The 27,093-nt window shown below is 42.9% G+C and overlaps 1 protein-coding gene across 2 annotated transcripts in view; it reads left to right on the top strand.

Annotated features, from left to right (window-relative positions):
- Nucleotides 1-27,093, top strand: part of DAPK1 (death associated protein kinase 1) — a 615,679-nt gene that overhangs the window by 473,010 nt on the left and 115,576 nt on the right. For both annotated transcript variants that reach the window (XM_078675702.1, XM_078675704.1), the window contains 4 exons: nucleotides 1,327-1,425; nucleotides 6,829-7,026; nucleotides 15,244-15,441; nucleotides 25,095-25,193. In XM_078675702.1, coding sequence (XP_078531828.1) covers nucleotides 1,327-1,425; nucleotides 6,829-7,026; nucleotides 15,244-15,441; nucleotides 25,095-25,193 — 594 coding nt within the window. The remainder of the gene's footprint in view (nucleotides 1-1,326; nucleotides 1,426-6,828; nucleotides 7,027-15,243; nucleotides 15,442-25,094; nucleotides 25,194-27,093) is intronic.

Here is a 27,093-nt window from a genome sequence, read left to right as displayed (position 1 = left end):
ACACCTTTACATTCACAGCATTGCAGCTGCTAGTCCTAAACTTCATGCCACAGCCTCCTTTGTGTTTTCTGTACCTTGTTGCCTCCTCCATCTAATTCAAAAATATTGTGGCTGTAGAATTGTGGCTCATTGGAGCAGTAAAGGGGACATAACAACTTTACTTTCATTGCTAAGACTAGCTTAACAAGCTAACCACCCTTTTACCACTCAACAATAGAAAGTCAAAGCCTTAAATACATTACCTGCAAGGTCTTGACATTGTAGATGTTGGTATTATTGATTAATGTGCCTTGGTTGGACTTGATAATTTTATGTATGTGGTCTTTTTTCATCTACCTTAACCAGATGGATGAGTAAAGCGGGGGTCAGATGTGAAAGGTAAATTGGAAGCTATAATTAGGGCCATTGGAATATTGTGGCAGAGGAGGGTCAATTGTGCAGCAGGGTTGAGTAAATTATGCGGCAAGAAAAGGCAAATTAGGCGGCACATTTTGAAATAGTATAACTTTATTATTTAGTCCGTTTTAAACTTGTTAACGCTGTCTTGGCATTTGTTGCACCCCATTAGTGCCAGTTTAACACCCAAATATAGCAATAAGCTATGGAAAGTTGACCAGTCAACCTCTGCAAAGGCCCTTCCACTGCACAGCAACACGTGTCATTGTGTTTTAACTCAAGTTTGAACCGTTGTGGGTAGAAGCAACTTTTTTGGAATTAAAATCTGCAGATTAATACATCAGATGCTGGATTGTGGAAAATTTACAATTATGCGAAAATCCAGTGTCACTGGCTATAGTAAACATGAAAGAAATACTTCCATGAACAAGAAGGTGTTAACATCTGCTAGGCCTGCTTTGACTGCTGTTGACAGTAGCGGCTTTCAGGACATTACCTGCATGATGGATGTGCCTTCCTGTGTTGCTCACATCTCAGCCAAATGTTCACTGTTTAATTTTGTTTTTATGGAACCAGAATTGTTTTTTCCATAATTGGACACTCAAGTGGTCGACTATTTCAAAGTACAATATGATTTGTGCACATAATCCGCCGTGTTAAAGGTATGATTTTTCTGATTTCACGAGAAGCATTTACAATTTTTGAAAAAATTCCTTTGTAGGTTTATCCTTTTGCCCTCTGCAAGAGGCTGCTTCCAAACTAATGTATTTTTAGATTACGACTGTCCTCATGTACTGCCATTCCACATGCTCACCTTCGTTTCTACAGTGAAGCTTTTACTTTAATGTTGTTCTATATTATCAGATGTTAACGAGCTTTGTGAAATAGCTGACCCTTACAGTAATGCGCTATGCTCTCTTTTGATTGCAGTCTGGGGAAACCGCCCTTCATGTGGCATCACGCTATGGCCATGTAGATGTTGTCCAGTACCTCTGCAGCATTGGGTCACACCCGGACCTTCAAGACAAGGTGCGTCAGCAAGTGTCTGTACTGCGACCTACTGTACAAGAATGTAGCGTATGCAGCTCAACAGAGATATGTGCTTGAGGCAGTCTGTATGCCATTTTAGTACTTTTTCATGTGAACACTGCAGATGAATATTTGTTTTATAAATGGTCTCTTGCACCCTCCTTTGCCACAGCTTTAATGACTGTGACATGGTAACTGTGGATGAAAATATAGGATTGTTTTTTTCGGCTAAAGCCCCCCACAACTGTGTCTGGAAATTCGCAAAATCTATTGACATTACAGCCTTTTTTTAACAAATGTGCAACTAATCTTGGTCCGCCTAGTGATGCCGCGGCCCCTGTTCTTGATCTGTTTTTTACGGTATGATCTGTTTTGCGGGTGCGTGTTTGTGAGCTTCTGGCCTCCCTCAGTAGTACTCATTTTCTTTTTCAGTCCATTCGGTACCTCAAATTTAAGTATTAATGTACAATTATTGCACAATATTTACTGAAGGTGTTTTTATTTAAAAAAATGCTCAATTGCGGTTGATGGGGGAACTTGCGAGCAAATATTGGTAACTCAAAGACCACGCAATGATTGTGTGGAAGCAGAGACTTCAACTCTGTAGCTATCTTCTCCGGTTTCTACAACAGTGTACTGTAAAAACCAGGAGACCAGAGCAGACTTCAAGATATACGTTCTTGTCAATCATTCATCTCCTACCCCACTCTTTCTTATGCCTGTTGATGCCCCCCAAAAAACTTCTTGCTAAAATGTGGCATATCTGAAAAAATGCAGAAGAGATAAAACCAACACACATCAGTACTATTTATCTTGCTGTACCCAGCACGCGTGCCCTGAAGATGATGATAACTAAAGAGGTTGGGTGGAATAAAGGTTGTAGTAGGAAAGATGTACTTGTGTTCTGATAACACTAGACCTGCACTTCACCTTCCGGAGTGAGTGGATGGCCGACCTTGACCGTAGTGATCCCACTCAGCTGTAGTCTTTGGCGCTACGAAGAGTGTCCTGGACACATGGTCCTCCAAGTCCAGCGGCCACTACGAGTTTCCATAAATGTTTTCTCTTTACCAGAGGACCGTGAGACCAGAGCATCGTGTTTGCTGTTTATCTGAAGGTCTGCACACTTCCTTAAATGACCTGCATTGGATGTTTTGAGATATCACCTGTTCACTCACTGATAGTAGACTCCACTATATAATACTTTAAACTTTGCCAAACTGTGGATTATCTGTCCACCAGATCGTGAAATGCAGCAGGGGACTGCTTTCATTACTTTTGTCGTCCATCGCCTTTGAGAAGGCTGCCTGTCAGAAAGAGGCCTTTTAATGTCCTCTAGGTGACCTTGGGGTCACTTGCAATCATTGTCTATATCTATGGTATAATCCAGGGTAGTGTGCTCCTTCTATCCATGCCTTTTAACCCACCTCACTGACCCAGCTCCAGGTGTCCCCCACAATCGTCTATCCTAGATTACAGATCCTAACTTCGACCAATGCTCACAAATCTTGCATTCCAACACACTGACCTAATGTATGTCGACTAAGTGAGGAGGGTAGATGTGATTATGTCACCGGTGTCAGAAAAATAACCACAAAATAAGGCAACAGGAACATCTGAACATTATCATAAACTTATTGGCATCCGCTCCTTGTTTACTTTTGTGAATAAAGCAATTAGCTGGACCACAGCTACTGACCATGTGGTTTGAAACAGATGTGTGATTTTACTATCATTTTAGCTTTTCACTGACAAGTAATTCCTTAGAAAAATATTTGCTCCAACTGCTCACTCCTCTAATGAAGGACATGTTTAATACATGGATCTAAAACCTGTTGACCTTTGCACTTGAGGCAGTACTCCATGCTCAGTAAATCTTTGGCCTCAGTGCCAAGACTTTCTAGCAAGAAAAGTAAATGAACTGTTGGAGCAAATAGACCGCAGCTCCCCCTCGTCTACCTAGTGATGTGCCCCTGCACTTTCTCTCTTCAATGCCTATCATCTGTTTTATGGGCAGTTTAGGGCAGTAGGTTAAACGCCTCCTCTACTATTGGGTTAGTCCATGCATGTACCCGTTTTCTGTTGTAGGGCAGGGCCACCTCCATGTTTATACGCATCGATACATGCCTTTTGATGAGTGGTCACCATCACCTAAAAGGCCAGCCCATGTCTGTGGACAAATCTAGCCATGTTCCTGCCCAGCACTGTGGGTTCATCTCTCCAATATCTTTGCATTTCTCAGCCGGCCAGTTGACCTCCACGGTCACAGCATCTATCCTTACTGACGCTAAACCATTGGTGCTGCCCCCTCTCCGCTCTATAAACTGTATATGGTCAGCTTTTGTAGCCTAAAAATCTTTTGGGGTCTTGACATGCACCTCTGCGCCCCATAGATTGGTATTGTTCCATCAGTTCTCAGGGCCTCACTGATGGTAATGCTAAGGTTGGACTCTGCTGAGCTTTCTGGGGGGTGGGGGGTGCAATGGAGGGACTTGTAGGAACAGGAAACCAAGAGGATGGAGAAGAGAAGAAAGGCAGAGACAAAAAATGGTGGTGTGAGGCCCGAGATTGGTGAGTGGGAGGTGAGAGAGCCTTAAATACATGATGGGAGAGAGGAGGAGGAAGTGGAGGGGAGGGGAAGACGCCCCTAAAGAAAGGGAAGAGGAACAAAAGTACATGTTTGAAAATGGAAAGAAAAAGTCGGAGAGAATGGGAGGAGGGTGGGATAACTCCAGCAAGGTGTGCCGGATGCCGAAGGGAGGCAGAGAGAAGAGGTGATATAAGGGCTGCAGTTAGTGAGAGGGAAGAGGCACTAGGAAACATTAGGGTCAGAGAGAATGGGGTGGTAGATAAATTCAGTGAAGATGAAGAGGGACAGGAATGGATGTGGGGTGGTAGGAGGGTGAGCGACCGCGTCTAGCGACAGGAGAGAGTGAAGCTTGAGTGCATGATGGGCCAAAGGAAGATGAATAAGTTGAGTAGGGATGAGAGCGCTGCAGCTAGCGAGAGGGAAGAGGGACATGAGCGCAGGAGGGGAGAGAGGAGGAAGAAAGCGGTCAGGAGGGATGGCATGGCCTGCAGCTAATGAGAGCGGTGGAGCTGCACGAGGACATGCAATGCTGCCAGGAGGTCCAGGTCCATGCATAAGCAGCTCCAGTCCGGATTTTCTCGCTACCTTCTGGAACTTGTACTCCTGGTTTACTGTGGGGTGACAGGTCTACAAGTTGAGGAATGTAAAGAAAAATATGGATAGAGGCAGGTAGCCATGCAACTGGGCAGGTCTGTGCATGCAGGAGGAGATAAGCAAGAGGGTAGGCTGAAAGGAGGAGTTTGGAGCTGGTGAGAGTGAGGTGCGCGAGGAATACACGGGAACAACTACCCAAAGGAGGGAAGAGTAGGGTAACATTGCCCCAGTGCCCGATTATTTATTCCCTCTTATGTTACTTTTTCCCCGTAACATATTTCGCTTACTGAACTGTTTGAAAAACACAAAGGGCACTGCTTGTCCGCTTCTAAGGGACGTTGCTGCTGTGTGTTACTTGCTGCCCCTACGCTTGAATGTTCAAGGTCAGGCGACTTGTTATTCGTGCCACGTCCTGCAGGTGCTTTACAAATATGTTCCCTGGGGCGTCGCTTCAAGGGGTTGTTTGGGGTGTTACATCCCCCTAATAAACGTATTTTCTTATGAACAGGTAGGTTCAGGTGCTTTCAGTCGGGTATGGTGAGGTGTGTGTCTGTCGGTTTTCAGCTGGGGTTTTCGCATGCACATACTGACAAAAACACACACTCGCTGCTGTTTTGAATGTCCCACATTTTTTTATTTTACAAATATTGTGTTTCTGTCACTTAGGTATCCTACCAATCCGCATTACTCTCCTTTTCCCCTGCCCCTTTATCCTCTCTCATGCACCCTGCTTGTCTTTTAATGTATTTTAACTGTATATGCCAGCGGGATCGTGGGGAAATCTGAAGACCTCCCCCCCCCCCCCCCAATCTTACTGTGGGGGGGATTAGCAGCCCAAAATCAGATTTCTTTGGTGTCCCTGCGAATAATAAATTGCCTCCTAGTCAGATATGGGTATTAGAATAAATCACAAGTGCCTCCACCAGCCGGTTGGACCCTCAAAGTTAGGAACATTTTCCGAACAAAGCCATTGACGGGCTGAGTCTTCGTTACCAGATCACGAAAATCACTGGACTGGCAATATAAATTAAGACTCCAACCGACGGGTGGAAGTCATTTACTGAATAACTTAGAGGTTCCAACCGGATGGTGGAGGCACTTGTGATTTATTCTAATACCCATATCTGACTCTGAGGCAATTTATTATTTGCAAGGACACCAAAGAAATCTGCTTTTGGGCTGCTAATTCCCCCCTCCTGCCCTGAGGAAGACCCACCTTGACATATTTCACTTTTGCGCAACTCACAGGGTCGAAACGTCGGCGTATTGTATATGTCTACACAACGCTCATGATCACAGTCCCATTTGTCATTGGATCCTGAAGCATATGTGCTAAAATAATAAGGACATACATATTTATAAAATCTTTCTCCCCTTTTTTCATTGCCCGCTCAATTATTTCTGTATATAGTGTACTGTCCTTATCACCTATCACCACATGTCACTTTTTCACCACAGTCACGTATTTCATATTGAAATTGTATATTGCAACAGCCATGATTATTTGAATTTCTCTAAATACAGTAATGAATTCTAATTTTGGTGTTATTTTTCCTTTGCAAATCATTGATATTTGTTATAAGTAAGCTGTTGCTACTTGCCCTAAGTAATTGAAAACCCCGAAAGAACCAATTTTTACTTTAAATATACGCACACCCAGGTTCTGAGGGACACTTGGTTGCCCCATTACGTTTACCACAGTTTCTCAGAAAGCCTCTGCCTGTTTAGTCAGGGATTCCTCTCCGAGGCCTGAAGCTGCGGTGCGTGGGGTACTATCTGAATACAAAGGATGCCGCTGTGAAGGTGTGATGCCATGCTGCAAATGCATTTACACCTCAGCACACTTGTGCACGAGCCCCCTCAGCTTCCAATCAGGGAGGATGGTTTCTGACAGATGCATTTTAGTCTCTTTGATACTCAGGGCCCATATTTATCAATTTTGAGAATTTCTCTGCATGCTTCATGCCAATCTACACAAAAACAATAAATAATTTCTGAAGCAGGTGGGGTCTATGTAAACTATAATTTTCTTAAGTGAGAGCAGTTTCACATGGCCGGTATAAAAAAGTTTTACTCCAAATTCCATATAGGATATGTAAAGCTCCGTCACTGTTAAACTTGTAATGTAAAGATAAATATAAAGGATGTCGGCAGCCAGAAACCTTTATTTCTTCATTGTTTTAATGCACTGTGCCTATAACGGTTTGTCCTATGAACAGGAAGAAGAAACCCCACTGCACTGTGCAGCCTGGCATGGTTACCACCCCGTGGCCAAGGCGCTTTGCGAAGCTGGCTGCAACGTCAACATAAAGAACCGTGAAGGAGAGACACCCCTGCTGACTGCGTCCGCAAGAGGCTACCACGACATTGTGGACTGCCTAGCAGAACATGGCGCCGACCTCGATGCCACTGACAAGGTGAGGAAAGGTTATGTGCAAGGGTGTATAAGCCTGGCGGTGAACTCCGCTCCATTCATGGAGTTTTCTGCACTCCACGCTCCGGAGTGTAGAAAACTCTGATCTGCATAGCGCAGCAGAGTTTTTTCTCTGCTCGCGTTTGCCAACTTTAAGTTGGCGAGCGCGAGATGCCACTCGGATAGAATTTATACTCGAGTGGCAGAAAGATTAGCGAAAATGGCCCCTCGCGCTGCACTCTGCTGCTTGCCATACTCCGTGGAGTTTTTTTTGTCCCTTTGCAGAGTTCCGCATAGCGGAACTCCGTGAACTACGCCCAGGCCTAGTATTGGGTTGAATGCTTTCTTAAAACAGTAAGCGTATCTTTTGCCCACCTATTATCCTGTCTCAAATGTATTTGAGAGGCTTAGAAATATCTTTTTTTTTTCTTACCCAAATGTATTTGAAGGATTTTACTTGATCTAATTGCAAATCTTTTTCACTTTGGTATGCTTCTTTTTAATAACTTTTGGTAATTTGTATTCTACTATTATGGATCTTAAATTATGATGAGACTTGTATTGTTGGACTGTAATTCTCTAAACGAGTTTGTATTAATTAGAATTTTTTTTAAAAGTGCATCTTTTTATTCCTCCTTTATTTTAAATGTTTTATGGTTCTATTGAACCGAAATAAAGGAAATATGATGATGTGGTGCAAGGGTGTGCGGAATTGCTTTTCGGGAATATGTTTTGTAAAGGGTGGAACTTGTCATTTTTTTTCTGAATTCAATAAACAAAGTTTATGGTTCGGTCTATTCACTGTACTATGCGGTGCTACTGCACTATAAATGCTGATGTCTAGAGGTAATTCTGTTCACTGGAGCTTCAAATAGCAGCTTTGCGGCCTATAGTAATTTATTTACCTAAAGCCAAACCATAATTCAACCGTGTTCTCCAATTCAATTTGTTTCTCAGAGACCTGAATAAATGTCACTATCTTTAGATTCCAAAACGTTGAAGTGGTTAGGTTTGGGTTCTAGTTCTAAAATTGTACTAGCATTTAATTTACCCAGTTAGATTATCGGATTTTTATTGGAGGATGTCGCCACTTTGACTATGGGTTACCGATAGACACAAAAACAATTTAAACATTTCATTACTGTAATGACGTTTGGTTTGTGAGCGAATAAAGGTGGGGACTGAGTGCTGGTGGGGGAAAGGTGAAAGATTGATGAATGAGCAATTTGTAGCCGCACTGTTAACGGATGTCCTAGCGCTGAATAAACTCTGGAAAAGTAATGCCTTTAGATTTTTCCTAAAGACTAACAGCCTTATTCATCAACGGGCCGTTTTGCGAGCCCCTAATAGCGAATCATAGCGAATCGCTATTAAGGATTCGCAAAACGGTATTCATGTAGGAATTGCTAAATAAATAGCGATTCCTACACATTCCTTATTTGCGAGTAGCAAATTGCTAATCGCAAATAAGGAATAACTCCCCATTCATTCCTATGGGCCAAAAGGCCCATAGGAATGAATGGGGAGTATTCCTTATTTGCGAGTAGCAATTTGCTACTCGCAAATAAGATAGCGATTGAAAGGGTGCCAGGGGTGTCCAAAGGACACCCTGTAGCACCCCTGAAATGCAAATTGAAATAGGTGTTGCGCACACACATATCCAAGGGACATGTGTGTGTGCAACATGCAACTTAGAAAAATGCTTTTAAAAGCATTTTTCTAAGTTTTTGCTATTTACCGAGAGGTCTGACCTCTCGGTAAATAGCGGCCCAAAATTGCATTTTCGCAATTTTAAAATGCTTCATGAATTGCATTTAAGGAATCTCAAATAGAGATTCCTTAAATGTAATTCCTCGCAATTTAGCGAATTAGCAATTACCGATTTTTGCATTTGGGATGATGAATCCCAAATGCAAAAATCGCACTCGCAAAGGGCCAGATTCTCAGAATCTGGCCCTTTGCGAGCGCAATTGCGCTTCATGAATCAGGCTGCTAAACATTATGCTGTACCTGGAAAGCAGGACGCATGTCATTCCAAGGTGTGGTATCAAGGTAAGAGAACGACTAAGTACACAGTTAAGGCAGCAAGATGAAGATCCTAGTGCATGCCATGGTGCCCAAGATGTAGCTGATGAGAAGAACTGCATGGTTATGGGCTTAAATTTGATGGTACATAGGTCTAAAACAAAGTGCTTCTTGAAAACCAATGGAGTTTGGGCAAGTTAAATTATGTAGTCAGCCAAGTAGTGTGATGTGGCAAAATTAAAATCTGATACAGGGAATTGCCATAGATAAGCTGGGATGCAGTCATTTTCTCTGCCACCATATCCTTTACAAGGTAGCGGACGAAAACGTGTGCCAGAAATTCTGTTGATTTAAGGTATAACTGAACAAAGGTCTTCTGATTGGGTGCCTAGTTTATTTTGGATGCAGGTACTCTGTGTACCTGGGCGTCATGTTGATGACTACACAAGCGGGGGACCAACCAGAACCAATACCGCTGACTGATCATAGTTCATCTAGAGAATATCCCTATGCATCGAGGCAGCAGCCTCACTCCAAGAGCAGCAAAATCTGTCCACAGTGTAATGCAGATTACCATCCAAACAGGTGATGTTCAGGATGTTGCCAAACCAAAGGGGATGAAGGACGGAGTGTTGAACATTGCAAGCACTCTCCCCCAGTCAACTGATCTGGGTTTAATCCATCATCATTCTTTATCTCACTCCGCCACCCCAGTTCCGACATGGCCATATGCAAATCAGTCTTACCCTGTGCCTCATGGGAACAGTCCAGTCCGGACTGCCAAGCCATGTCTTCCCTGGACCGGAAACAAGCATCCTGGGGCCGGTTTCTGGCTAATCAGCCATCATCAGCCAGGCTAGCTTGAATCCAGTGGCAAAGTGAGCAAGGATGTTGGCTGCTTTGGAATAGAAACATAACCTGAAGGTTTGGAAAGAGTGGTTAGCGGCGCCACGTCAAAATTAATGAGGTTAGAAGATAAAGAATATCCCTGTGGAGATTAAAGGAGTCTATAGAAGGAAGAAAGATTATCCATTACTTTGGTTTTTTTTTTGCCATCTATTTCTCTTCACACACACTCAGTTTATTTTGTGTTGAGGGCTACCTGGGTGCAAGAATCCTTATGCATCCATTGCATTTGTACTACTGAATCGGTGAGCATTAGTGACATCTTTGACTTGGCTTGGTTATGTTCAGATCCATGAAATGCACTTGCCTTTCTTCATTGTCTCTTGCGAGTCTTGCCCTTTCACTGTGGCACACTTTATTTTAGTATTTGGTGAAGTAAGACCTTTCTGTTGTTCAGGGCTACTCTGTCCCGTAACTATCGATTGCTGCCATATGATTTCTTCTGAATGTCTGCTCCTTGCTATCTGTCTTAAAGGTGCCTTTCTGTTTTTTTTTTTACTCCACTCCATGTCCTGCTTCTGTTACCAAAAGTACATCTCTAAAGATTGGGCATACAAACCCATGAATCTGCACCATTGATGGGAATCTTTTCCTTCAAAAATACTTTTCTAAAATCCTGTCATGCTATCCCCACTCCCTACTCTTATCTGGTTTCAAAAGCTCTCATAGGAGTTCACAAACAGTTTTACCTGAAGTCAAAAAAGGCAGTTACCCTGGAGAATCAGAGCGCTTATCTACAGGTTTTTGACCATGGAAAAGAAGAATGCTGGTCACATACCATCATCTTTGACCACCATCTATTAGAAAAAATAAAATGTTCAAGTCAGTGACTTGATTGATAACTGAGTTTGTGCTGGCAACTTTAAGTATGGACTTTTCACGTATGCTTTTTCTAGTGATTCCATAATTGTTTTAGGTTTGTTGTGGAGCACCCCGTACCATTGCAAGCCTTCTGTTTTGAGTAAGTGCTTCTTTTCATATGGTCCACAGATAATTACATCTATGGCGGCTGATCTATGGCTCAATGAGTTCACATCTACCTCTGTTTAAGTAAGATTGTAACTGTGCCACACTCCCTTCATGCAGTGTTGCAGCTACTGTTGGCCTTGGATCTGCGCCAAGTTCTCAGCCATTTCATTTCTTCACTTTGTCTTGGTGGTTAGAGTGGACACTTGGTCTGGTGGCTTCTTGTTTTAGATGCATCATGGAGACAGCAATTCAACAGTGGTTTGCCATTTCCGGACTTTGGTTGTGGTGACAGAACTAAAATCAGCTGAAACCCTTTTTCTTCTACTTCATCAGATCAGCATTAATGCAAACTCCTTGATAATACACTGGAGTGCATGCTCTTTTCTTCTGAGACTCCATCATCTATGGATTTTAGGATATTGATATTTTTAAGCTGAATACCTTTTTCTAATACTGGAGGCCTTCCTGGCCTCCCTTGTGAGTGTTCTCATCCATAATGACTAAATCTCTGCAGTATTTAAGTCAGCAGGCAGGAGTCTCTTATTCACATCTCAATTAGCTCCCTGGCAGTCTGCACGTAGACCTGGCCAACACGATATAGTGTGACTTTTTCCACTGCTTGAATGGCAGGTCTCGAGAATGCTTAAGTGGATCTGCTCGGCAGGCTTTCCTGTGCACTTCAATATCAAATCAATTCTCTTGCTCTTTCCTGTGCAGGAGGTAAAGCCACATAATAATAGATTTGGTTTGCCTGCCTTCTAAACTTCGGGTGCATTCAGTTTACTCTTTTGATCAACAAGACAGTCATTAAAGTGGGGTTGCATGTTCTTCTAGATTTGTAGGGGCAGTTTCTTTAGGACTTCTCCCCTTTTCACTGGCAGAAATTAGCAAGCCTGTTTGCCCTATTGATGTCTAACCTCTCCTAAGGGATCTGTTGCACTGAGGATAGGGGCTTCTTTAGATTGTTTCCCCTTCAACACAAGTTATGAACTCGGCTGATGAACTATCATTATCCATCAGAGGGGGTGTTTTACTAGCCCCTGGGTGGCCTGCCTGGTGATTCAGTAGGAGATACATGTCCCAGATTCTTCCATTTGATCATAACCCATTTCCCTTAGATCTTCCTTGGATGATGATCTTGATTGTTATTCCTACTGAGCTTGTCTGGTTCCAGGGGGAACTCTTGTAAATCTTCTCTATGCTGTTTTATTCACCTTTAAGAAATTCGAGAATGCATGTGTTTCTTTCTTAATGCCCTGTGAAGCTTCAGTTGTCGGGCACTCTACCCTGAAATTTGTTTCTCCCTGTTAGAAAGCAGCACACAGTACTGGACCATAATATTATCTTTTCTTTTTGGACTAAGCATTTTTAGCACATGACCATCAATCGTCTTAAACCATTTTCCTTGTATTGCCTTCTGCTCAGAGCATTCTGTGAACATGTAACAGTTGATGCTGGCGTAAGGTTTTTCTTCTGATGCATCCATAACTTTACATAATATTTTATCAGACTTATGTGACAGTCAGGAAATATGTTTGCTTTCTTACCTGTCCAAAGTTTGTTTCACACGAGAAAGCAGTGCAAAAGTCTGCAGGGCAATACAATTCGTCCCTGATTGCAGGAAGGTCCTGTTCTCTATGGTGGTCACTATTGACAGGCATGAATCTGAAACATCCATTGTTTCAGATTGGTATCTTGACTCTTGGAACTTTACAGTAAGGCACACATTTACACTTGAGTGTGTATCCACACACACATTCAGTTAGGTATTGAGTGGAACCCCAGTGTCCTCTCCCCCTGTACATCAACTTTAGTACAGTGACGTGGCCTACTCATGCAGTTTGAAAGCACTTCTCCCTAGGCATCAGCTTCAGAGTGAATGAGATTAAATTGGAGAGATGTTGTACACAAGACATTGAAAAATGTGATAATAAACCAGTATGAATGACTCGCTTGTATGGCGTGCTGCCAACATCTACTTCTAGTGGGATTTATAATGGAGATCAATGTGAACTTAAATGAAGTATTACATTCTTAGATGAATCAAGATGAGAAGAGTTCTTATGGAATGAAAGTGGAACACGTCAAAACATGGTTTTATAGTGTTGGAGATGAGTTAGGTTCATTCGATAGCTTGATTAAAAACAACTCCAATATTTACTGAAAATGAGAAGTGGAAAACATCTGGAGGGCATAGGAGAGCACATAACATGGTACTCTTGTGGAAAGAGTAGAAATAATCAATGCTAATTATGTTTGATCACACTGCAAGAAAATCTAGCATTTGATCTCAATACGCTTGAAGTATCACTTGAGTCCTAAGACCGCGGACATAAAGGGTACAAGACTCAAGATGGATGCTGAAATGTATGAGTGTTACTGTATGAATCACATTAATAGTTCTGCCTCCCAAGGGGATCTGAGAATGGTTTGATTTTTGGGAGCAGGAGGTGGGTCAAGAGTCTCATCCTTTTGCCTTTTGCCTGTGAGATTGTAGCACCTATGCTGATCCTGCCAGACACTGCTGCAGTTCTTGACTTCCAGGTTATGTCCATTTTACACCCTCCTTCCACCTTATGACCAGGATAACTGAGAATGCTCATGCATGGTTTCCCTCATTTCTCCTGAGTGCAAGGTCCCATGTTGTCCACTAAATCATTCTTGCTGACAGGCTACCTGTGAGTTCTGAAGTTGTAAAATGCTCAACCTATATCAATGCTGTTTTCCAGTTATTGCATTTAATAGGTTTTCTGAGTGTATATCGGCAGAGGTTAGAGAATGGATTGCAATATTTGGAGCAGTAGTTATCCTGCTATAAATTCTTTAACATCCTTTACTGAGCATTTTGTGTCCAAAGTCCATGTGCCTATTCCAGACCAAGCCATCATGGATTTAGGAATACGGATCTTGTAATGTTCTGTATATGGTGCTCTCCAAAAGCTACCACATCAGCAGAACATTTGTAACTACTTGATGCTTTCAGCAGCGACCAAGGCCACCTATAGAATTCCGATTGCAAGAAAGTTTCACCGATACCTAATGCACTAAGTCAAGCCATAGCTGTGAGTCACAAAATTTGATAAGGAAACGATCAGCATTACATCAAAACAAATTAGGTAAATACCCACCAGCTTTTATGCTCCAATCATGCTCTTTTAACCCCAGATTAATGGGTTGCTTTGGAGGCAGTCACTGGCTGTAAATGTCCTGTCACTACTAAATGATGATGTGCTGGTGATGCAACGCAGTCAATATCTGACCTAGTTTGTACCACTTCTAAAATCAACTATTTCATCAATGTGGTCAGTGGTGCTTACCAGCAAAGCAGGTGACTGATAGTCTTCGGGTTCTTCTTACACTGCCATCTGAACTATAAAGGCCAGAACTGAATCTGGAAAATTGACGATGCTTAAATACAATATATTGATAATGCTTAATTGGATAGTAAGATTTGTAGAACTGAGCCGCAAAGTGAAGTCTACATGGATAATTTATATGAAGAGGTTTGGCTTTGGGCTAAGAAGTACAACAAAGTCCTGTTCAAAAAAGTAAAACTATGTCCATATGCTTCACTTTAGCTTGAAGCAGACTTCTGGCTTTTGTGAATTTTGTGGGTTTTACAAGCTTCTAGATTTCCATAAGGGTTCATACTTCTAATCGGGTACACTGTCCACTAGAATAACCATCTGCCTATCTATATTTGCTTGAAATGTGCATTTGCAAGCTTTCCTATTGCTATTTTGTTCGCCATTGGGTAAATATTTTCCTTCTGGTGAAACGCCTGACCCATAACCTTAATGAGTTTTGGAAGTGTTTCCTTCTCATTCCCACCCGCAGCATTACCGACCTTTGTTAGGAGTCACTTTACAAGAGTTTCAGGCCATATAGGTTTGTGAAATCTCACAAACTTCAGAATTTCTGGTTCCATGCATTCCGCCTGCTAGCTCACACACTCCCTTTCCATTCATAACGCTAAAGTTATGATGGTGGATAATCCACTATACTTGTGGACTCTGTCACAGTATATAAGTTAACGCAAGAAGAGTTTAAAACGTATTCAAGACATGCAGGCCATGATGTGGAATTTACAACTATGATTGTTTTTTTTCTTGCAACCTAATTTCTACTTGTGTACCTCAAAAAAGGTTGCAAACCTTGACCTAGAGAAAGGCCATGTTGGGAAATAGAGCTGACCACGTGTCCAAAAGCTGGCAACGCCTGCATCTTGTTGGGATGGTGGGCACAGAGCCATGGGGCCGTTAAGCAGAACGTTAATTGTGAGTCTGACACATGACTGACTCCAGCTCTTGTGTATTTTCAGGATGGTCACATAGCCTTGCACCTTGCAGTCCGAAGATGTCAAATGGAAGTTGTTAAAACTCTCATCAGCCAGGGGTGCATTGTAGATTTTCAGGATCGACATGGCAACACTCCAATGCATGTGGCTTGCAAAGATGGGAATATTCCTATTGTAATAGCGCTCTGCGAAGCTAACTGCAGTCTGGATGTTACAAACAAGGTGAGTGATACCTTACAGTAATTTGTATATTTAAATTGTAACTTTTAACGGAGTAAGAGACTGAATGATGTACTTGAGATCGGTATTCTTCATAGTAGAGTGTAATTGAGCCCGTCTGTTATGACCATATGAAAACACAACTCTGCTTAGCTGCATTCTGTACACTTAGTTTGTTCTGAATTGATATTTCCCTTTCTACTGCCTCACCTTTCTACCACTTTTTGGTACTCCTCACCTGAGGTGATTTAAAGCCTACCCATTCAACCACTGCTTGAATCCGGGTGATGGTATTGAAGGAAATTCCATTATGTAGTTTCTATGTGGTGTTTCACCCCCATTTTGTTATATAGAGGACACATCTGTAATCACTGCATACTCCTTGTGTCCCTTTTTCATACAAGACAGGTGGATATTTGTAGATTGGAGCCCTTTTGTTTGTTATGGTTTTCTGCCCCTAGGCACTTCCTGTTCTCTAATAGCTATTCTAACCCCAGATTTATCCACTTTAGAATATCCTCAGGTGCCAGACTCTTCTGGTTCCCAATGGTGTGTCTTCGAGCCCTAGGAATCCAATAGGCCTCCTGTTGGGTTACCTCCAGTGGATCCTTCCTCTGCAACCTCTGTGCCTCTTGAGCGCCCTCCAGGTTCTGCACTGGCTTCAAAACAGACTTCCACTCTTAGGCAAAATTCTGCTCTAGTCCCTTCGCCGTCAGAGCCTGGGTAACACCACCAGAGGAGGACCCTGCGCAAAAACCATTGTTTGCCATCGAGCCGTAGTCATTTTGCCTTAATTGACCCAGATGCACCGGATCACCGTACAGTCAGATTAAAGCAAAACACTGCCTGTGCTGCGAAGCTGCCCTCGGGTGCACCACCTACGTTTTGGCTCAGACTTTGATCAGAGTCTAAAAGCACTTGGAAATAAGGATGGGGATGCCTTACCTGCACCCTATGGTGATAACAGTTTATACATGGACTTAAAAGAGGCAAGTGGGCTCAAAACATCTCCTTTCTGTGGAATTTAAATCTAATGTGCTCAGGCTTCCTCTTAGACCTCACTAGAATTCAATGAAGCTCTTACTGACATATTACTGGGCACCTGGGCTAAACCTTGCTCTTGCCCACCGTGATGTTATGTATCTAGGCACTACAGACCAACGCTAGGTGACCCTGATGTTTGACTCCACATCTCACTCCATAGAGTCTGGTGGTCAAGGCTTCCACCAGTGAGGTGAAGACCAATTAATTCCATATGACACCCCTGGACAGAGAGTTAATGAGGATAAAAGGTCTGTTATGTGAACCCTATTTGATTCATTGTCCGTGTATATTGTCTGTGTATATTCCCCATTTGACTCATGTACTGAACTGTTACCTTCCTTTCCTTCTAATTGTAAAGCGATCTGATATCCCTCAGGATCAAGTTTGCGCTATATAAAACTCTATAAATAAATAAATTGAGGTATTTGGGAAGCAAATGTTTTCATCAGCCAGCTTTGCATTAATGACGGTCTGTGCCAGTTGTCTGCTTGGACAATATACACATGCCATCTGGGATATGGTCAGTAAGATGTTGCTGGCAGTCCCTGAGGACTTTTGCACCTTCTGGGCTTAAACCATTCCGGATGGTCAGTATGAGACCAGATCTGTTATATGGACAGGGTAGTCTGCCCTAGTGTGGTGCTCCATCGCCATGCTTGGATTTGGTCTACAGGCTTTTCTCTGAATGTACAAGCATCACTTATGGATATGCCCTTGGACTGATCTTTGGTGAGAACGCAGATTCTTCCCTGGTACACTTCAAGGAGTTAAAGGCCATGACACGTTCTTTGAGTCTCTCACCCCCTGACACTTTCCACATGAATGTGTTTTTACAAACAAGGGAACCCAATTGTAATGGTCAGGGACCTTGGATATCAGTGAGTTACAAATACAGTAGTCCCCGACAAGGGAGAGTACAAGAAGGGGGAATGAACATAGACTAAGAATCAGTGCTATATTAAAGCTTTCCAGCCAGACGAGGTTTGTTTAATATTATATAAATTTGCAATAAAATACAGTAGGGCACAGTCCTGCGTCCAGCAAGGTACATATAAAACGGGAAAAAACAAGAGCTTAGGCAGAACAGTTGCTTGTGTTTCATACATTATATAGAACAAGCAAAAACGAACAACAACAACGTTACGCAAATGCAACCATCCATGCAAGACAGGTACAGGTCTTATGTAAAACACAATCACCATGTGACACTGGAACAAAAAAGGTGGTGTGGGGTCATGGTTACTGTAGTAGCCACCTTATGGGACCTTTCCGTGCCAGGGTGGACAAGCTCATCTGCCATCTCCTGATAGAACACAAATGGCACTTATACCGTGAGGTGGTCCTGGGCATTTTCCAACCATAGTGAGAAATCTGGATGCACCCTCTTGCCACTGTCAGGGACACACAGTGTCAAAACGTTTGAACACTGGAGTTTTCAAAACATCTCTCACTGAGTGAGGAATTCTGGCTAGAGTTGAGCTTGGGATTCCTGTACACCCTTCCGCCTCTGCCTTTCCTGCCCCGGAGTACTAAAAAAGATCAATGACAAATTGGCTTAGGTCATCCTAGTGGCCATTGATTGGGCCAGGAGAGTATGGTAGCTGGGACTTCTGTCTATGAACGTCTGGTACCCGATTAGGCTTCTGCTTCAGGAGGATCTTCTGTGATGGCAGCAGGGCAGGGTTCTGCACCTGGCCTGTGGACTTTACACCTTGATATGTGGAGATTGCGTAGTTGCATTTGATAGTGTTTAATCTACATCCTTAGGATGTTAACCTTGCTGCGTGGAGCCCCACTACAAAGTCCATTTATGCTGAGTACTGGGATACATTTTGATTTGGTGTAGAGTCTGCAACACAGACCCATTACAAGCCAAACTGTCAGATGCTTTGTTGTTTGTTTTGTCTCTGGCCATCCAATGACTGGTAGTGGGCACCATTAAAGGTTGTCTTTTGGACCTTTAAACCTTTTTGCGTTTTTCGGACCTGCCGTCCATGTTTAAATAACCTGTGATGAGGTTTATTAAAAGGTTTGACACACGTCTCCTCCCAATCCCTTTTTGGTGCCACAGAATCTCAAGTTGTTCCTCCTAATAATCCAAATGTATATTCTCTTTGAGCCTGAGTGAGCATGAGGTTCTCTCAGTGCAGCCACCCTACAGCACCTTTTTCTGGACAAACTAGTGTTGAGGGCCAGGGTGGTCTTTTTGCCAAAAGGTTTGACTCCTTTTCATGTCCGGCAATCCATTACCCTCCCAATTATTTATTTTCTTCACCTTGCCCCTCAAAACTGGAGGAGAGGCTTAATTGGCTAGACCCCAAAAGAACCTTGAGCTTTCACATTGATAGCACCAAAACCATCAGCTGGATGATCAGCTTTTTGTGGGGCTCTCTGGGGCAAAGAAAGGTAAGGTGGTACAGAAAAGAACTTTGTCATGCAGAGTGCCTGTTCTGGACATTTGTCAGACTGCGATGTGGGCATTGGTGCACACTGTCACGAATCACTACTGCTTTGACAGGCAAGTCCAACGTGAGGAACACTTTTTCTGTTCTGTCCTGCAGCACTTTTCGGTATGAGGCCAATCCACAGTCCACTTTGGGAGGTACTGTTTTGGTATCTATTTGAAAGGTGAGGAATCTGTGGTTAGAAGTGTCCATCATGAGGGCAAGTAACTTACCTTCTTAACGTTCTTTCTAGTGGACATTCCATCTAACAGCAGATTCCTCACTTCCCTCCCACATCCTCATTCTGTGGAATCGTCTCTTTTCCCACTCAAATTAAAGATCTCCACTCTGGTACATCTCATTGCCTTTTTTCCTCCGAGGGTGTGGATAGAGTCAAGTAAGAAACTGCCATTAGTGTGCATGGGGTGGCACTCATATGTGGCTCTGATTATCACTTTGAGGATGGAACGAGAGTCAATGTAGAGCAATATGGCACCGCCTAGTGGTGTGCTGGAGCACTGCTGTGAAAGCATCTGGATCCAGTCTGGTGCCTGGGGATATTCTTACGTTGAGGAACCTGCGGTTAGATAAAAAACCCAAGAAAGAGCATTACCAAAGGTAAGTAACTTGTTCATTGGGCTCATACCCTCAAGTCTGATCCTCCTTGGCTCCCTATGCCCCCAGTGACATGTCATTGCTGCTTTCTTCCACTGTGTGTCTAAGCCTTCTATATCCTCCATGCTTGATATTTTCTTTTTGTGTTCTGTCATCCTCTCCAACAGCTTGCCTGAATTTATTTTTCTCAAAGGACCTAAACCCCCCCTTGCATATCTGATACAGTCTGACCCTCGACCCATTCTTGGGTTTTATTTCCTCTTTTACCTGTGTCTAGATCTCTTTATCCTTGTGGCTCTCCTCCATCGTCCAGTTCTTGGTGTCGCTGTCTTTAACACTGTCCACGTAATGCTTACATGTCCAATTCCTAAACTCATTATGCATTCCTCGTTCCCCTCAGTCAGTCTGCATAGAATGTCACCATGATCATTAGCCTGGCCTCAGCCACAATGGCATTGGCCCTCATTACATTTATAGTACACAAATTGCTCACTATGAGTTAACGCGCCTACACTCCCCTCACCTAATCATTACTGCAAATGTTGATTGGCAACCACTTGTTGACAAATAATTGAGGGGTTATTTTTATGATCAAAATTATATTGCTGCCCTTAAAGTCAAACTCTTCTTTCCACTCTAATAATTGTAAATGAGTTGCATCCGGAGTGACATTTTCATGCGCTTCTTGCTAACATGTTGCATAGAAACCAGGCCTACACAAAGTCTGAGAAAGTCCAGATTGTTGTACAGTCTCTGAGCAACCAGCGCTTAGAGGTTAGCGCTGTTGACCTGTACATTTTTGGTTCCTCCCAAACATCAAAGAGTTTGCCTCGTAGTCTGGTTAGGGGACTGCAAAGAAAATGGATTGGATAAACAGCCTCCTCTCCTGGGAAGCTAATAATGCTGTCCATCAGCAGTGCAGTGTCTGTGAACCCACGAGGCGGGGCTCAAGGAAACCTATGTAGAGTCCGAACGTGCCTGGACAGACCTGCTAGCCGCCGCTGACCTGCATCAGTAACTATGACTAGATTGACCGCACCCCGTAGGGGACACACTTCACCTGGCATATCTATCTGTGCCTCTTAAGCAACTAGCTGGAGCCATGGTGGAGAAGGAATCCTTTGACTTTGTGTGATGATATCACCCAATATTACCATTCATAGACTGAAACTTGTAACCTACGAATAATGCCACTGTAGTACAGTGTGCGGAAGTGACCACAGTCAACATGTTGGTGCTACATGAAATTGTACATAATACAGACATCTTGTTTAAGCTACAAATATTTTTTTTCGCATGATGATAAAGTTTTGGATAGACAGTATAATGAAGATGTTTGATCCACAGACAAGTTTCAGAGTATTGAATGTGTGGACAACTGTGTAAAACAACAAGATGTTATCCATAATAGCTTTTACCCGGCCACCATAAGGGCTGGTCCTCCTTTGTTCACGTTGAGAGGCTTATTTGAATCAAGTGTTGTAGGGTCATTTTCTGAGCAGCAGGTCTGTTATTAGTGTCCTCTGAACGGCTGAGAGCATTCTTGACTTGGGGCTTTGTACTCTGTGACCTGCCACTAAACGCTGGTTGACGGCAGTGACCTGATCCTGAGGTCCCTCCTCAATGCTTATCTTCTCGGACTCTACCAGGCCACGTCAACAGTACAAAGCATTCTGAGGGGTAACCTTTACCCTCCCAAAAGCAAGTTGAGTGCTTTTAAGGGAGTTTTTCCTCAGCCATCTTTTTTCATGTTGACCCAAGGTTCTGCAGCTTACATGTGCCATGACTGAGGCTCTGGTGAGCTGCATCTGTGACAGTTTGTAGAGTGTTGGGGACAGTTTTCAGACCGCGGACAGTTAAAAACGGAAAGCACTGCTTCACTTTTGGGAGGTGAAGGTTAGAGTTGAACCAGTGTTTACACCCAGGTTGTTTACTTTTTACTCGGGCTTGTGCTCTTGCAAGGGTTCTCGGCCGCATTTATCCTGGACTTTCCCCCTACACTTGAGGTCCCAGCTCCGCATCCGACACATGAGGGGTTTAGACCACATTCCGTCAACCATCGACACTCATGATCCAGGCATTTTGTGGCACCCTGTAAAGGTTTCTGGTGATGACCAAAAGCATGAAATGCACACAAGATCATCTGCAGAACTGCCCGATCTGTGCTAGACTCTCAAACATAACTGGAAAGTCCCCCCCCCCTCCACTGTCACAGAAGCAACTTGAGAAAATGGCCCCTCCATGTACCAGAATTCTTTGGCCCACCCGCTGTGCACAATATGTTAAGGCTGGTGGGCTGTAAGAATCAGCGAGGCTGGTGACATCTGTCCTGCCCTTGGGCCCCTTGCCAAGTGGCCTCCACAATCACATCAGCTGTTTGTATTTATTTATTTATTTAGCATCTTGTATTGCGCAAAACTCAACCCGAAGGTGTCAAGGCGCCTAACAAAAAGATAAAAAATGCAGGGCACAGCTACTCATAAGCTTGAACAAAAAGACGAGTTTTAAGAGCAGATCTAAAACTTTGTAAAGAGGGAAGGGACCTTAGTTCTATCGGGAGATCATTCCACCATTTGGGGGCCAGATGGGAAAAGGCCCTACCACCCCATCTGGTTTTCCGGATCCGCGGGACACGGAGAAAAAGATGATGGGAGGAGCGGAGGTGTCTACCCGGATGATAGTAAAACAGGGCAGATCCAATCCCTGTAAGGCAATTTCTCGCCAAAGCCTTATAGACCATGCACATGGACTTAAAAACTATCCGCTCCTTGATCGGAAGCCAGTGAAGCTGCTTCCTAGCTAGCGTGGCCGAAGACCGGCTGGGAAGATCTAGGACAAATCTGGCCGCCGCATTCTGGACTACCTGCAGGCGCTGCAGCTGGCTCTTATTGAGTCCAGCATACAGCGCATTGCAGTAGTCCAGGCGGGAACCCAAAAGGGCAACAGCAAGTTGCCTTCTTGCCTGCGGGGAGAGGTAGTGCCTAATTTTCCTCATTATGTGGATTATACCCCAACAGGTGGAAACAGTCCTGCTGACCTGTTGGCACATATCGAGGTTGGGATCTATAATGACCCCTAGATTTTTGGCCAAAGAAGTGGGATTAGGGCAGGCACCCAGCGAGTCTGGCCACCACTCCATGGACCAGATCTCCTCCTTTCCACCAAACACCATAACCTCGGTCTTCTCTCCGTTCAATTTCAGTGAATTGTAAATCATCCACTTACTGACAGCCTCCATGCAAGATCTAAAATTGGAGGCTGTCAGCTCGGTAGACTGAGAGAGAGACACGAGGATCTGGGTGTCATCCGCGTAGGAGACTACCTCCATCCCAAAAGATCTAATATGTAATCTTATCTTGTGGGTTAATAATGGTGAATCTAATTTCCCATGCACCATTTATCATGCTTTATTAGCATTATTGAAATGAGTGAGCCAGCAGGAAAGTAGGTTAATGCCGACTCCTGTCTACATTGCTATTAATACGGTTTTCTTACAGGTCTTTCATTTGTGATACGAAGCAGGAGATCAGCATCCGTGTTGTGCGCTTGTTATGCATATGCTCCAGTCCCTCTATGCAAGGCGCGTTGCCACTGCAACACTTTTGCAGTGGTGTCAACTATTTGCTGGAAAGAACTGCTGTAAGAACAGATAACTTATTAATCGGTCAGAAACAGCTTCATAAAACCATTTTGATATTGGACTGACAATCATAATGCACTGGATGCATAGCTCACTTTTTCCTGTGACATTTTGCAGCGTTCACATCCATCTGTTTCAGCACAGGCACAGTATATACAAATGTATGCAAGGCATCCTGTGCATTTCTTTGCAAATCACGATTTCAGCATTGGCTTACTTGCTTGTGAGTTAGAGCCGTCGCTAAGCTTCAGCCTGGCTTTTGTTTAGACATATTTGCATTAAATGGAAATGGTTGGAGAGAGATGCGATATAAAATAGGTCTATATTGAGATTGAACTACCCCACTTTTATGGAGGTGCCATAATTTGGTATTGTATGGGTGACAGGAGTTTCATCATCCCACTGATCTCAAACACCGGAAATGTTCTTTTTTACCATATTCTTTAAAGGACATTGGTTCAGTCAGAATGTTTCATAATGAAAGACATAAAAAAGAATTTTTCATGACATATGGCTGTTGGTAAGTTTCCGATCACACTACAACTTCCAGTAATTCACTTGTCCAGAATAGTTAATGCTTGAAGAATATTCATAGTTTTAGGTAGTTATCTCCTTCAGTCCTTTAGTACTGCTTTATTTGCTTTTGCTAACACTGAAGTTTGTCATCCTTGGTGGTTTACAATAAACTTGCTACACCTGTATTATATTTTACAAAGCAGTGGTCCCTTCATAAATACTTTAAAAAGAAGTACAACTACTAGATAGAAGTAGGCTACTTTCAAGGCCCGAAGTGTTTAGGAAATCCTTCAAGTTAAGACCCCAAACTAAAAGTGGAACTGATAAAGCTTAAACAGCAATTTATTTTTATGGTGTAAAGAAAGGTAATCAATTGAAACACATTACAGGGTCTATATTAAAACTGTGAGGTGACTGGGCAGTGCCCTCCGGTGAAGCAAATTGAAAGGATGTCAAACTGGTATCACACAGAAAAACAAACCATAATGCTCTGGCAGTATTTAAGTAGCGAAATGCGGAAATCGGGATCAGTCATTTTTTTGGGAGTACTAGACCACATTATCAACGCATTAATCTGTCCAAAAATACTTTTGACCTTCTGCATTTTTTTTACTGGAGTCTTCATCTGGACATGGCCAACAGACAGTTATAGTAGCAATCCTGGAAACGAATGTGGTAACGCAACTATGTTATCTGTGTCTAAGGACTAGTCTAAGAATTTGTTTTGTGTTAGTACGTAATTTGTTGCCCTGTCCTAAGAACAAACATAAGTGTGAATGCGTTTGATTGATTCCTTAAACACATTAGGTCTGAAAGTAGTCTATTTCTCATCGCTCATACTAACCTTTTTTTAAGAGTCTTCAAAGGAACCTCTATTTTTGTGCTATTATATATCCAGGTTCCTAGAAATGAAGGCGGCCCCATTGTTTTGAATTAACATTTGTATACGCACAACCTTCCACTGGTCCAACCTGACACGGGACAGGGTACTCCCCTACATCTGCCTCACATGAAAGTGGCAGCCTAATGAAAAGACGCTGGAGAGACCTTTGGCCTGGTTTATCGAAGAGTCCGATTCTTTAGAGTCACTATTCACCGCTCTTGCAATACGTATAGTGGATTTCTTAATGCTACGTTTAATATGCACCTGTATTTTAAAGAAAAATGCATTTTTCAAGAACAAATATTTTGGGTGAAAAAACTAGTTTTGCTAAAAAATTTAACTTTTTGGGATGGAATTTCTCCATTATTGTCAAGTAGATGTTTAATCTTCTAGAATGCAGCGATATTCATCATGGATAATGAATGAAAACTCAGAATGCTCTGTGTGGGCCACCTGAAACCACCTGCTTGTTTGTGTTCCTATGTAACCTTACTGTGCATGTTTTCTTTCTCAGTATGGAAGGACACCTTTGCACCTGGCAGCAAGTAATGGGATACTGGATGTTGTGCGCTACCTCTGTCTTGTCGGTGCTAATGTGGAAGCTTTAACGTCTGTAAGTATGCTTGTTACCCCCAGCCTGTATGTTGTTTTTACACTGCTAAGCCATTTCCATCTTTATGTTCCTCAAGGGCACCAACATTCTCTGTTTGCATTGTGAAACATTAACCTGGCCAGCAGTATATTCCTGTGAATGAATACCCAATGTCGCCATAGTCTCCGCTTTCCCATCACATGTTTGTAGCCATAAATTCTGTAACCATAGAAGGCTGCTTTCTAACAATTGAGAAATGTCTTTGAAAAGGAATTGCTCCTTTAGTTTTCTGCATCAGACACTTATTGGAAGGAGAAACTAATAGGCATTTTCTAGAAAGATCAAAACGGAGACTGGCGTCGTCTCCTATGCCTGGCTGGCTTTGTTTCGCTTTTTTCCTATCCTCAGGCATTACTTTTGTTGAAGTGTTTGTGCATTGGTTCTTCATTGATGAAAACAGCTGGGGAGATCATATTTACTGTGGGTTTTTTTTTAGTGGCACATGCCGCAATACATAGCCATTAATTGGGGGGGTGGGGGTGGGGGGGTTGGCTGGCTGCAACCATAACAGACTGGCTGTTTGGTAGTCCCGGAACTGCGTTTATTCCCTGCAGTCTCTGGGGACATGAAGGCAACTGAAGAAACATAAAGTAAGTTTGACTGCCAGAGGGTGGTTTACTTTGTTGCTTGCTTCACCTGTAGCAGAAAATCAAGGGTTGAAAAGGAATTAATAGTGAAATAAGGTGTTACCTCAGTTATGTCATTGGTGGTCAAACAGAGCTAAATGTTACTTCCGCAACCCCTGATCTCTTGGTAAGTAGACTCCATGCTGCAGTGGTGCCTCATCAGGTAGAGGAAAGAGGCCCCTACCAGGTACATATAAAGATCCAAACGTTCTTTATTAAAACTTTGCATTTTTTTCTTTGTAACTTTGTACATCTCCAGCTGTTCCCTTCATTCAATCCAGCTGGGATACAACCAGCCTTAAACATGTTGTTCAAAGCCCCTGATTACCGGAAAGCTTGACTTTCTTCTAAGGGTTTCTCCTGCAGACTCCCACTGAATGTTCTTGATACCAGCATCAATGTACAATCGCAGGCAATCAGGGACCCCTTGATTATTGATAAATCTGTCAGATTTGTGCATTTCTCCAACTCAGTCTTGTTCACAATGCATAATGAACACATAATAGAACATTAGAAGTACCCAGGGAAGAGATTCTAGGAGGTTCAGAAGGGATACAAAGCATTCAGCAAGGTGTGAAACCAACACTGGAGCGTAACAGATCTCCACCTAAGAAGAACTAACTGCTGTGATCTTTCTAGTTAGATAACGGTGTTCATTGTTGCTAAACTCCTTGCCTATTTAGTTAAAACTTCACTAAACCATTCATTATTTCTAGAGAAATGTCAGATGTATGGTGGCAAAGCCCATTGCAAAATACTCAACATTTACAAATTAATTGAGCAAAGAAACAACTCACAGGCACAATCTGGGCACTCTGGTATAGGTTTCACAATAATGGGGTGGCTGCTTTGTGCCGCTGACACTGCGGGGTTAGACACGGTTGCACAGAGACCCAGTTGTGGATTTAGACCCCGAGAGTGTGGATTCAGATATTTCATTTTAAACATCCTGAACTCCACATGATGGTTAGTTTCTCCTGCTGGAAAATCATTCAAGTGTCTGGCCTGTATCCGTTTCCTCTCCTCTCAGTTAATCTCTTGCATATAGCTTCTTCTTTGAATCTTTCTTTTTCTATGAAATTATTGCCATTTAACTTTTACAACTCTTTCCTCACACTAAAGTAATCAGCACTTAACAAAAAATCCTTGGTGCCTTGTCTACCATTTGTTTCATGATGGTCTTCTATTGCACTCTAAAGTAAGTGGCTTAAATCCTGCAGTACAGTTATTCCACC

Source organism: Lissotriton helveticus, chromosome 2_1 (assembly GCF_964261635.1).
Source record: "Lissotriton helveticus chromosome 2_1, aLisHel1.1, whole genome shotgun sequence".
In the NCBI taxonomy this organism is placed as follows: Eukaryota; Metazoa; Chordata; class Amphibia; order Caudata; family Salamandridae; genus Lissotriton; species Lissotriton helveticus.
Note: the sequence above shows the minus strand (reverse complement) of the source record. Positions and strands in the feature narration are given on the sequence as shown.